This window comes from Tenebrio molitor, chromosome 1 (assembly GCF_963966145.1).
Source record: "Tenebrio molitor chromosome 1, icTenMoli1.1, whole genome shotgun sequence".
In the NCBI taxonomy this organism is placed as follows: Eukaryota; Metazoa; Arthropoda; class Insecta; order Coleoptera; family Tenebrionidae; genus Tenebrio; species Tenebrio molitor.
Genome location: NC_091046.1, coordinates 29,702,834 through 29,716,503, shown reverse-complemented (window position 1 = coordinate 29,716,503; position 13,670 = coordinate 29,702,834). Strand labels below are relative to the sequence as shown.

The 13,670-nt window shown below is 34.2% G+C and overlaps 1 protein-coding gene and 2 long non-coding RNA genes across 7 annotated transcripts; 1 reads left to right on the top strand and 2 right to left on the bottom strand.

The window, feature by feature from the left end:
• The first annotated feature begins 939 nt into the window (after positions 1 to 939).
• Positions 940 to 1,941, top strand: LOC138134510 (uncharacterized). The gene is made up of 3 exons (XR_011160747.1): positions 940 to 1,260; positions 1,318 to 1,432; positions 1,490 to 1,941. It is a non-coding gene; the product is annotated as an uncharacterized lncRNA (long non-coding RNA).
• Positions 1,942 to 5,840: 3,899 nt separating this feature from the next.
• On the bottom strand, positions 5,841 to 9,804 carry hrg (hiiragi). 5 transcript variants are annotated; one of them, XM_069043397.1, is made up of 9 exons: positions 9,649 to 9,804; positions 9,104 to 9,461; positions 8,925 to 9,047; positions 8,619 to 8,874; positions 8,349 to 8,560; positions 7,735 to 8,032; positions 6,955 to 7,385; positions 6,692 to 6,898; positions 5,841 to 6,510 (listed from the first exon to the last, which is right to left on the bottom strand). In XM_069043397.1, exons 2-8 carry the CDS (start codon positions 9,446 to 9,448, stop codon positions 6,740 to 6,742), a joined length of 1,824 nt encoding a protein of 607 aa, XP_068899498.1. In that variant the 5' UTR covers positions 9,449 to 9,461; positions 9,649 to 9,804; the 3' UTR covers positions 5,841 to 6,510; positions 6,692 to 6,739. The 5 variants fall into 5 exon arrangements, with proteins under 5 accessions (XP_068899498.1, XP_068899504.1, XP_068899488.1 ...); XM_069043403.1 differs by having other exon boundaries at positions 5,841 to 6,499; XM_069043387.1 differs by having other exon boundaries at positions 5,841 to 6,898.
• A 728-nt stretch (positions 9,805 to 10,532) lies between these two features.
• On the bottom strand, positions 10,533 to 11,089 carry LOC138140665 (uncharacterized). The gene is made up of 2 exons (XR_011162702.1): positions 10,734 to 11,089; positions 10,533 to 10,664 (listed from the first exon to the last, which is right to left on the bottom strand). It is a non-coding gene; the product is annotated as an uncharacterized lncRNA (long non-coding RNA).
• Positions 11,090 to 13,670: the final 2,581 nt, after the last annotated feature.

Here is a 13,670-nt window from a genome sequence, read left to right as displayed (position 1 = left end):
CCGGTTGTATAAAGCGATGTAAGTTCTTGTTAAAGTTAACATAACGTCAAGCGATCTGATTGGGGGATATTTAAAATTGGATTTGAATCAGCCAATCAAATGGGCGGGTTTCCGACTTGACGCGTTGTTAGCTGACAGGATGTTAACTAAGCTTTATACAACCGGCCTTTAATAAATTTATTTGGTTATTTTGTGTATGACACGGTGTTCTAAATTTTCTCAAAAATGTACTAGTAAATTTTCTGTGAAATTTAGTACCGTGTCACACTAGCTCTAAATATACTTATTTTGTTAATGCAAGTGTTTTTGTTTATTTTGTAAAAAATGCATTACCCTCCTTAGGGATTCGCCGTAGTCGGGTAAAAAGGGCCCCCCCAACAAATTTTGATACAGGGCCCATTTGGGACTAGCTACGCCACTAGTCATATCACTCATATCTTTATCCATTGGCATTGTATCGCGCGTTCAAATGAAATCCGGAAGGCGTTGGAAACCGTCAATTGTTGTGCTTTTTTAAAGCGTAGATAATTGGAGTATGTTGACAGCTAATCTAAAATTTAGAGCCAAAAATATCTTTCCTTATTTTCTTTCTTTGCAATGTTTTACATTAAAAATAGAAGAACTTAACGATTCCTATTCTCGAAGCAAATACCTAAGGGCACCCTTTGCTAAAAACAAACATGTTCAATTATGTCCCGATTAAACATAAACAAATTACACTGTTCTAAACGGTTTAATTTTTCCAACGCCTACTCAGCCCAGGATTTCATTTGAACGCTCGATATTATCAGTTATCACTTGCCGCATTGCAAGTTCGGATTCTTTAACCGTCATTCTAATGAGAATTGGATATTGTAAAATACTCTTAATAGACTTAATGCAAATTAGCGAATGTCGTTGAAGAGACTTACAAGTAAGAACTCATCAACACCTCGCAGGTACAATACTAAAGTCTGTTTTTTCCTGGTAGGCGCGAGCGTGCGCATTTACAAAATCCTGCAACGAAATGCGACTTTCCTATTGGTTACTTTATTTTTCTACTTACACTAGAGAAATGTGCAATATTACAGTGTTCTGTACTGTCAATCACGTCCAAGCTGCCATTTTTGTTTCATCGTGTCTTAGTTCTCCTTTCGTGTTTTGTGTCTGTTTTGTGTTGTGTCTGTTTATTTATTAAAAAAAACAGTTCTTAGTTCTTAGAGGTTAAGAAGTTTTTATATGTCAACAAGATGTCTCAATTTCGATCACCAAATAAACGGCGTAAGTTGGATTTATGCTAACAGCAAGTAACAGTCTTTTATTAATGCATATTTATAGCAAATTTCTCACAAGCCGAGAAAGAAATGATCGTTAAAGTATTTCGTGGGATCTCCAAGGATTTTGCCGAGATAACCAAGACGGCTCAAATGGAAAAAAACTGCAGATTATACTGGTATTGATTTTTGAGTTTTTTTTTGTTGTATCACAGCTTAATTATTTTGTGTTGAAGGTTGTGGATTTAGAAGCATTCAACGATACTTGGCGGAAGAAAAGAAGTGTGCCCAATTAGAGGCACCGAAGAAACCTGATAGGAAATGTATGATTCAATTGGATGAACATCAAAAATATCTCATTCAAAAAACAGTGCACTCATTTTTCTGGAATCTAGAATCACTGCCTATATGTATAAAATTAAGCCTTTTCCTTTTCTCTGGCAAGATACATGGTTATTATAAATGATTGTAGTCGAAGCAGGCCATGTTCATGTTATGAAATTTTTGCCGCTTTCATGTGAACTGTCAATTTTTGTCAATGTCATTGTAATTTTTTTAGGTGAAATGTGCGGTGATGATTATTTTATTTTATTTTTGTTTAAATTAACGATTGAATCCAAAAGTATCGATTTGTTTTGTACCCAATTTAACTCGTGTATGTATAAAATAAAAAATGTTGTACATATAATATTTGTTGTCACTATTTCCATGAGTTTATTCATAAACTTTTTTTTATTATACCTGAATCATAATCCCTGTTTTTGACACTAAAATGCGTGCGAAAAAGGGCCTTTAAAACACTAAAGCTTTAAGGGTTGCTTAGGTAACAACAAATTCACCTACATTTTGAACAATCATAAATAGACATTTATAGAAAAGTTATAATAGCAACGAAACAACAACAATTGACCATTTCTATATCAACGATTAATGACACTGATTACTTGGGAAAAGGTATTTCAATTTACTTTTTTTGTTATAATTTTTAGATTTTAGTGCAGGTATAATAAAAAATAGCGTATGATACACGTTTATAAGGGCCTTTAAAGCACTTGCGACGTTAAAAGCACTCCGCTACGCGTCGTGCTCTTAAACTCGTCGCGCGTGCTTTAAAGGCTTCCTTATAAACTTGTATCATAATATACTATTGTTTACATTTTACAAATTATACAAAAATTAAACCATAAACATGAGTTTTAATATGCAACCACAAATACTAATCCCCCTAGATAATATGCAACCAAAAATACAAAGAATTCCTGCATCCTGCTAAAAATCTTAGCTATGTGATTCTACCTTTCGGAGATGCGCACGCACGCGCCTACCAGGAAAAAATAGACTATAAGAATACGATGGGGTCTACTATACTGGTGTCGTGGAAGTAGGTATGTATAGTTGTCCTAGAGCTGCAGCAATTTTATGGCAGGGTACCATTTACCATTGTACAAACGTACAAACCTAAAAGAAATTTCCTAGTTGATGTGCAGTGGGTCCTCTATTTACAAATTTATATTTTGGTCAAACGGGTCAAACAAACCGAGAAACGCAGGTACCTTGAATTAGTCACAGACGCTCAGTAGAGGGTAGAGGATTACGATCCTGTCCTGTTCCGTACCTAAATACGGAGATAAAATTTTGTGTTGGAAAGACAAGTCCTACAATGCCAAATCTGAATTGGCTGCACTGCAAACTGTTGTTTCATTCCATTTTATTATTTATTAGCTGACCCGACAGACGTTGTCTTGTCCAATCTAAATTTCAGTAAATTAGTTTGTGATGATGATTTATTTTCATCCATTAAATTTGAAATAACAAGGTGTTTTATTTACATTTCGATTGCAAGATCGATGTTCAAGTGAACAATCCGATAGCGAAATAAATTGGTATAGAAATAAAATAATTACATTTGTTGGACAGATCGCGAAACAACAGAAAAGTAAAAACGGATGTATTTTAATTTAGGCTGGAATGCGTTTTTCCAGATTTTTCTCCAAATTTTCCAAAAACATTTTTTCAATTGAGTTATTTCCATCCCGGGAACAAACCGAACAAAAAAAAAATCAATTAAATATGTCGTCAGTTATGATCGAGAGTGCATACAAAAATTATAATTTTTGAAGTTTGCCCTAATTTTCCGACTTTCCTTTGTAATTCTCCCGATTTTTTTTTAACAAAAGGAACATTAAATTTTAAAAAATTAAAAATATTGAGCTAAGAATTTGTTTTAGTATTTTTTTGTAGGTACATAATATACCTACAATTTGATCGTATAGGACATTTTTCTGACTTTGAAGGTCCGACTAATAAAACTATAATATTCACCAAATACAGGGTGCAGCATTGTGTAGTTGTATTTTCCCAAAGTATTACGATTAAATCTGCATTTACGCCCTGCAGATGAGGGAATGAATATTAGTTCGGAGTTTCTACCTGATTTGTCAAGAATTATGAATGAGACAAAAATGACCCTTATGGTAAAATATTTTTAAGGTAAAATTACAATGAAACGGTTGGTTTCATCTTGTGTCCCTTCGGTGAATAATTGAATATTATCGGTTTATTAGTCAAAAAAATTTGCTATAGATAAAGTATAGGATTATATTATGTACTCCCAAGTAACGATTTTTATTCTTTACTTATTCTGTACTTGCTCATGTATCTAATAGTAATAGTATACTATTATTTCATACTAGAAGTCTGTTCTGTATCATAATTTTATTGCAAAAATAAAAAATCATATTATGTATTTTGTGAAAATCGCATCATCTTTTTTCCTGTGGTAATGGCCGTTGCTATTGTTTTTTACAATGAGTATTTCCTTCATGTGTTTAGCAACCAATTGCGTGACAAATATTGACCAATCAAAACGAGAAAACAAAAAATAACCCGATAAAATTTCTCTAAAATGCAATGTGCAATAATCTGATAAAAAATGCCGGTACCTGATTTTTTTTTATTTAATTATTTTGAATAAAAAGAATTGGAAATAATGCGTTTGTTTTCATTCTATTCAGGAAATAATGAGCCGTATACCCCTCGTGCAAAATTTTAATATCGGCAATTTTTTTGCAAATGAACTCAAACATGCATAAATTATTCGGTCAGAGGACCAATTATTATTAGCAAATAAGAGCACGAGACGAAGTCGAGGGACCAATTATTATTATCAAATAAAAGCCCTCGACTTCGTCTCGTGCTCTTATTTGCTAATAATTGGTCTTCTGACCTCATTTATGGATGTTTTCGTTCATTAGCAAAAAAATTTCCGATAAAAAATTTTACACTTGGGATATAATATGTGATTATTTCATTCATCATCATTTTCGACCAATCGTAAGGCTTTATTTTTTGAATTACAGCGATAATTTTTCGATAATTTTTTATTGTCCTTCAAATGTTTTTTTTTTTTTTTAATTTTTAAGACAACGGCGAATACTAGTGTCACATTTTTTATTTTTATATCAAATGTCAACATGAGTCGTCAACTTCTGACGAGCAACTTGCAACCATTTTAAAAAATGACATTCGTGGTTGCTAATCAACTTTCGTATTACAACTCGATCATTTCGAAGCACTCAAGTGAATATTTTTCGACTTTTGCACTTTTCAATGTCAGATTTGATTTGTATAAATAAAACAGTCTCTGATACTGTTATAACTAACCTACCGGACTCAAATGGAGAATGTAATCGAACATCTATCGGACAGTATAAAATAAAATATTTTAAATCGTGAATTTTGACATGAAATAAAGGAAAAAAATTGTGCTTATTTCATGGTGTATTATTGCTGGAAATTATTATTGCACATAAAAAAAAGGATAGAGATTTGCATAATATTAAAATGGGTGATATGCCGATGTAATTTGTACCCTTGTATAGTTCCCTTTCCGTAAGCTGTTAGCTCAGGTAGCATGTAGGGTTGGTTGTCTACAACGTGAAATTTTAACGTTGAGAAATGACTTCATTTTTTTCGTTTTTTTCAACTAATATTCAAGTAGGAAACACCACTTTTCGTCTGCGTCACATTCATAACAATATCTAGTGAATGACGTGAGATATTTTCGATATCTCTTTTCATTTTGCCTACACAGCTTCCAAGCAGAGCATTTTATTTGTGGTTTTTCAACAAATTCGTCAAAACAAAATTATATTTTTCTCTTCATAGTTCACTAATAGAAATGTTCATAATTTATGTAGTAAAGAGAGAAAACGTTCATCTCGTACTGTTTTCTCAAAAAACGTGATCGAAAATCCACTTTTTCGACCGTTTCAAACTCAGGTAAACGCGAGCCTTAACGACACCGACAATAGGTTTAAACCACAACTACAACCCCCAATCGTAAATTCATTCAGCTACTACCCTGTAAACTGACAGGTACAGAACGAAAGTGATGATTGACAGGGGTCTGCTTAAGTTGCTTATCGGCATCTCAATAGACGTAATAACTAATAATCATTGCCCTGCCATAAAATCGCTGCAGCTCTGGGACACTACAAATGAATATTTGTACTGTAATCTACCAACGTTAATCAAGAACTTCCTGTGTTTGAAATGTTGTAACGTTAGGGTTAATTAAAAGAACAATTGTGGGGGGAAAATTTTCCTTTATTTCTTCACTGTTTACATATCAGAGTCAATGCTTCACAACAGTAATTTCTAAATGAAAACATTATTTTAAAAGAACTTTAAACAGCATCAAACTTTCCCCTTTTTTATAAAAAATAATAAATGACAAATTAAATCAAATTTATCATGAGTAATAAATTATAGATTTATTATAATTTTCACTAGTTGTAATAAAGTAAATACATACTACATAAGTTCTGACAAAAAAACTCATATTCTTCTAATAACCAACAATCTTATCAAAAATAAAATAACCTTACTTACGCACTGCTTAAAATTCTTTTCGAAAACCATTTCAAGTTATTATCTTATTAAAAAAAAAGTACTTCCAATCACAATTTGTAAAATATTACCGCAAAAAATTGAAAACAATAAAATCAATTTGAAAGAAACAAGTATTTACTAGAAATTTAAAAAAAAAATGATGTTTTTTCCATTTTTATTTATAAATTATTTATATACACATATTGCAAACACATTCACGCTAATCACACATACACAAAAGCTAAAATACGAACATTGCACATTTGCGATAATATTTTACCATTCAAAAATCTTTGAATTTATTTATAATACGTACGTGATCGAGAGTGGTCTACGTAGATACGTGGCTCGACCTAAAAATAAACTAACATTTCCAGTTATTCTTATTGTAAAAATTTATGTATTAAATGACAGTGTTTACGCAATTAGGGAGCTATTAAAAAACGTTTATTTTTTTGTCGGTCGTTGCTTTTTGAAAACAAGTAGAAACAAAAAATATGAAAAAACAAAAAAATCCCACACATTTGTAAAGGCATTTTTCTTACGTTTTATGTACACAAAGAATCGACTGCTGCTAATGAACATTACGGGTATCAGGTACAGACAGCTTCTTGCGTTGATGGAGTATTTGAAGCATGTGTCGGAGGATTTTGGGTGCTTATACTGTTGTGAGCTTCATCTGTTAGACTAATGTTACTGTTAGAATCGTCATTACAATTCAAACTTGCTGAATTATTTGAACTATCATCATACTAAATAAAAAAAAGATTATTTCACAATGTGACCAAGTTTAAATCGAATCGCTCACCGTCGTATGGAGTTCCTCTGACAGCCTGATTTTTTTATTGGGATTTTCTGAATCACTGTTTCCTTGATCCGAGTACCGTTTCTTGTTTTCTGTCCCATTGGCTTGCGATTTAGCTGAAACACTCGACTTCCGTTCTCGTTTCAACAGGCTTGGCGATAGATACTGATATAGTTGTTTTCTTTTTACGTGTCGTGCCTCGAGCTTCATGCCCTCTTTGAGCATATTGATGTTTAACGCGTGATTCTGGACAGTTTCAGTGAATGACTGAATGTCATATGTAAGATTCACGTTTAAGTTTTCCGTTTTGGCGAATTCCAAACCAATAAACCACATGGCACAGTGAGTGTTTGGTTCACGCTGAGATTCTAATTGGCTAAAGCTCTCGGGATTTATATGTGCCAACGTAATGAACTGGTTTCTTTCAAGGTTTCCTACAAACAATAAATTAAAAAAAAAAAAAAACAGTAATACGGCGTTTGCTGACACAAAAAATCTTCAGTTAAAAGTAGGTAGTAGCAACCGATCAGTACAAATGACTAGAGTTAACAATCAAGATTGCTGACGAAAACAGAATTTATTTAATGTCGTAAAAATAAATTGTCAGTGTCAATTATGCGATTGTTTATGATACTCCAGGTAAAGTACTGTGGTTAATTCAATGAATTTATTTATATGAAAAAAAAGTAAAATACGTACTACATGTTCTTAACTGGTGTAACAGAATTCTTTACATTTAACGCGATGATAGTTTTTCTTTCACCTTCTGTGCTGTTAACTCACCTATGAGCAAGCGAAATTTACTCTCTACTAGACCACACCATTCCAAATGATCTTCAGCTGATTCAGCGCTAACTAATAAAACAATAAAATGCTTATATTTCATAAAAAATAATGGCGGTTCAAAGAGTTTATCCCACGTTTGCTTGTTTAACATAATATCGTCAGTCAGCTGTAGTCCCAATTTGAATTCTTCCATCATTATATGTCGTGTAGATCCAGACACGTTAAAAGTGGAATTTTGCTGAGGGTATGCTGGGGTTATAATCGGCATCAAATGATATCTGTCTTGAATGTTCACCTAGTTAAAATAGAAAAAAATATATATGTAAAACGAATTCAGAAACATACAAGTGAGGAAGTGTGAAAACTTCTCCTTACCAGTGATAACTCAATTTATAAAATACCCTACACTGGTTTTAAAAGTCACAAAACGACTCTAAAACACATACACGCAGGGTACACAGATAGAAGTAATGTAATAAAGATATATCACTTCTCACTCTAAGGTTGACTGATATACGTGATAAATCTTAATGGATGCTATGTTAATTAAAATAAAAATTCCATCAAACACGACCGATATAATAAACACTACAATTTCTTTTTATACTTACTCTTGGATCCCACACTGTAAACCCAAGGTTCACATTTGATGGCTGCTTTAATAATACTGGTTGGGGCCACTTCCACTGAGAGAATACAAGAAAAAATTTATGAACCAAAGTAGCTGCAGCTGCATTTGGATACAATTGACAAGTGCGTGCGACCAACATTGCCCATGAAACACCACCCAGGTATCCCAATGCGTTGCTATAGATTCCATGTCCTATTAAAAAATATATTTTCATTGAGAATTTTTGTGTACTAGATATTTGTCTACATACTTTTGGCCCATAATTTTATTGCCCTAAGTGCTAACCTAAAATTATCAATATTGGGGACAAGGCGCAGGATTTCATCTGTTACTCTGCAACCGTTCAAACTGCGAACACATTTCTGGTCCAAGTTTTTTAACAAAAGATCGTCCCGAAGGTCCATAGAATCTGGGATTTCTTTAAGCAGTAATCTAGCAAATAACATATCTATCTCTATACCATCAAAATTCATTTTTATTACTGGCACAAATGCTTCTTCTACAGCCTAAAATTGTTATATGTAATCATATAAAGAAGATACAAGTTAGAACTTACTCTCAAGTCAGTTACTTCTGGTTGCTTCTTAAGCAATTCATAAAATGAAGAAAAAAAATCTGTTCTATATACATGTCTTGGTGCAACACAGAGTGTATCAATGTCTGCTCCCTTATTATGTACCTATAATAGTGTTAATATAATTTCCTTCACAAGAAAACAAAAAATTATGTACTTACTCCTAATCTATAACTCCCAAATGTATATATTTTACCTCCAACATTTTCAGCAACAGTTTCTGGCAAATTTATTGATATTGATACATCCTTAATCCATTGCTTGACTAATGAATATAGTTTGCCTAAAATGACCATTCGATGGTTTAACTCTTGCTCAGTTTCAAACACATCAAAAGGTTTAAGTGCTTCTTCTAATTCTGTTGTCTTTAAAAGATCAGATGGTTTAGGTGGAGCTGTGGATATAGCTGATGTCATACCCAAAGTAGGTATTTTCGTGTCGTTTTTTTGTGTAACATTTTCTTTATTGTTTTGTATACCATTATTGACTGACTGAGATGACCACATTCTTACTTTAGACCTGAAAATAAAAACATTATATTGTAAATTATTATAGATTGTTCCCACTTAATCGAAATTTTATTTATGATGCGAATTAAATGGTTTTTTGAAAATTTTGAACTCAAAACAAAAACTTAGCCTAATTGAAAATGGCCAAAACAAGATGCTTAATACGGATATTTATTTAATTTCACAAACTTACTTACTAAATCTTTAATAGGAACACTAAAGCTAATAAATTAGTAACAAATTATAGTATTTAAGTTTAAATCGGTGAAAAAAACATCGTAAAAATAATGTTAACGTGTTTCTACGCTATCACACTGTCACTCATCATAAAATTTGCACAAAATGACTGACAGTATTGGTAACAAACAGTGTCGACAATATCATTACAACGTGATAAAATTCCCTAGTTTTAGAATGAAAACAAATAACCCGCAGTTTTGAGAATAGCCAAAAAAAAATCTTCTCATTGTAATTTAGGCCTTAGGGTAGATTTTCACTAAATTATACTAGGTGCGTTTTGTTGGGTCATCCAGATTGAACGGAATGCATCCCACCAACAAAACGGCTTAAAATTTTTGACAGTTTTGTCATAAAATCCCCACTTTCTAACATTCAAACCGACCATTCTATGTAGTTTAACGGAATGAAAAGTTTCGTCGGAGTCGGTTTTGTGCACCAATAAAACGGTCGTTCCATCATAAACCGATTCCGGTTATGTACCAACAAAACGTATAATCTATTCATTTTGATTGTGACCACTCCGTAGTAACTTTTCAGTTGCTAGGTTATTGATAGGGAATTTTAGATAACACTAAATCCAGTCGCAGTTGGCAACTCTCGGAGGCGCCATTTTGACAGAAACGTCACGCTCACAGAAGACAGAACGGAGAACGACTTGCGCAAACGTTTTTCGACGTACACTGTGCGCATATCTATAAAATTGAGTTTTGGTACAACATTTTAGAATTCAAAAACAAAATGCCACGTCGTCTTCTCAAAGTTGGGACCAAACGGTTAATATTGACTTGTTTCGAGACATTTATTGAAGCCAACGGGAAAACAACTCACAAAGACGAACATCACCAAGAAAGTTAACTCTATTTGTGCTTTTTTTGTTGTACATTTTGGATAGTAAGTGTTGTAGTTTGATACCTTCTGCCTTTTCATCCCCTGTAAATTATTTTTTTGAACTTTCTGTCTGATTAGTTTTTATCTGAAAATATTTGTATTAATCAATGCTAATTGATTAGTAATCCCCAGGCACTTTTCGCGTTTGTCTTACTGCCAAATGACCATTTCCTTCGTTCTTCATTAATATCGAGAATTGCATGAGGTGATTTCGAAGTTTTTACGTTAAATAATCTGTACCTGGATATAACCCCACTTTTCAACAGACGTGATCACAGAATCAGACAGACGTTTTTAGTTTCTCCTACTTCAAATATTGATTTCCGTTATTAATATTGATAAATACATTAAAATCATTGCTTTACTACCATGGTCAAGTTTTAACAATTCTGACATTTTCACATCATGTTCACACCACACAAATATTTAGTGTAAAACGTATGCAGCACACAGCTAAACAGCGCCTACTATGTTTTTCGTTGTGGTCACAATCAAAGTGAATAGATAATACCTACTATCCCGGACACGGAATCTTGGCCAAGCTTTTTTTTAGACATTTCTTAAAAAAATTATGTAAACCAATCATTAGTGTCATTAATGATTAATGAAAGACAATTATTAAAAATCACTTTGAAGATTTTCTTGTGATATCAAAAAAGCAGAGAAATGGCATTCTCGAGTCAAAAGTTGGGACTCAATATTCAATAAAAGCCAGTTCACACATATTTGTCAGTTAAATGTCAGTTGTGGCCAAGATTCCGTGTCCGCAATTGTAGGTTGTATACGGTCGATGGACAAATAAAACTGGCACAATTAAAATGTAATCTATGTAAATCAGACTATTGAATTGTCAGTATACAGGGTGTTTTCGAAGTTGAGGCGTTCCTTTTAACTTGTGATAGTAGGTATGCGTTGTTCTAAAGAGTTTTAGCCAAAATCACCTTAGTAAAATGTGTATGGCAATGCAGATACTCTCGTGTCAAAAATGGATTACTCCCTAGGATTTAGGGATATTCGTTACTAAGTTGCCATAAATTTGATTAGGTTGGAGGCTATGTGGTTTCTGGTGACAAACAAAAGATATCCCAAAAATGTAAGACAGCAAATTAATCGTAACAGTTGCAAATGATTAATTTCTCGCTAAGTGATAGATGATTTTTCGTTTCACAATCAATTTTGGTTACTGGCGGCATATTTATTTGGATTTAATCTTTCAATTCAAAGTAACCAACCTTAGGCATTCAAAATAACTTTTGAAAATTCTAGTTACACACAACATGAAAAACGTTATTTCCCTAAAAGTTCGAATTCTAGGGAGTAATCCATTTTTGACACGAGAGTACAATAAGTTAATTTTTTTGAAATTTTTGAAACCGGTCCTGCTCAAATTTGCGCTGATTTGTTAGAAATTAGAATTGACAAAAAAAATCAAATTAGCATGGACGTTAATCAAAAATACTGCCAGAGTTGTCACCTAATTAGTCGGATTTGCTTTATCATTACGAAAATAATGAGCTCACGGATATGTTGCTAATGTATATGGGCAATGTTATCACGTTATCAAAATGCAGCTGCGGCGTCCAGAGAGTACGCAGAGCGATTTCCAGAAAGACACCATCCTGGGCCACGTCAGTTATTAATCTAGGACAGCGGAGAAATAGACAGGACCGGTCTCAAAATTTTAGAAAACAATAAAAATATACAATCAATTATCTCCCTTAATACAAACATTTTACTAAGAAGATTTAGGCTAAAATTCTTAAGAATAATGTATAGTATCTCGTGTTACAAGGAACCCCTCAACTTCGAAAACACCCTGTATAATTATATCAATTTATCAATTCAAATATTTATAATAGGTATAACTATAGTCACTTTAATTATATTCAAGTTTCACCTACATAGTGTATCAATACTACCCACTCAGCTCGCTCGTCTGTATTTTTTTGGTTTCTCCTGCTTGAATAACGCCTAGGTCCAGCCACGTCCACTTTGTGCGTATCTTTCCGTTCTCGCGAACTTCGAACACCTCTCCTGGCCAGGTCAGCAGGCTACTTGCGGGGCCTGCTACCAAAAGAACCCTCGACTTCGCCGCAAGTGACGCCCTGAGATCGAGCTAGCCAAGTATTGTGCCCTCTGGCCAGTTTGAACCGTGGCATAATATTTTGGCGCCCAACGTGGGGCCCGAGGCGATTATTCTCAGTTTTCGATTTTCAATTTTGACTTACCTTACTTCCGGCGAATAAAGGTGACGAGCTGATAGGGTGTCTGACATTTATTATTATTGATATTCAGTTCGATTTTTTTTACTATCTCCATTTTCTCTTGGCTCTGACGTGACTCTGTCACTTCATTTATTTCGGTTCGGTTCGGGAAACGGAGTCAAACTACCGTTGAACGTGGCTAGTTTGCAGTACGAAGTGAACCGTTTGGCTCAAGACGAGCTGGTTTACGAATTAGCTGTTAACCCTCTAACACCGAAGTGGGAACCGTAGAACAGATGCGGAAAACCTTGCGGAACTTGTTGCGTATGGAGCGTGGTTCCAATCCACTCAGTTATCCGGCTCAACCGTTTACCATCGCGGAAGATCTTACTGCCCTCACTTAGAAAGCGGAGGAAATTAAAGCTCTCGTGGACGATTTCGACGGAATTTTAGAAACCGGTCGCAAGAAAATCCTGTCAAAATTAGCGTGTCCTTTGGGACGGGCAAATACGGTTAGGTCTGCCGAGACCGTTAATCAGACAGCCATTTCGAAGATAGTAGTGTCCTTACTCAACTCGAATTCCGACATGGAATACAAGGTCAGACATGCTACCGCCGATCAGTCTCTAGGAGCGTTAGATGTCAGTCTGCTAAACGTTGATAGCGGGGAAGACTCCGATTTCGAGACACCACCTGCCGCCGCTACTTCTTTCGCGCGAAGCGACACCTCGTTTAGGGCACCTAGTGTTCCGGTCTACAAGTGGAACCTCAAATTTTCGGGGGAGGACTCTCGCCTTTCGTTAAGCGCTTTTCTAATGAGAGTGGAAGAGTTGCGTGTCTCGCGAAACGTCACGGAGGAGGACTTGTTCCAATTGGCAAATGACTTG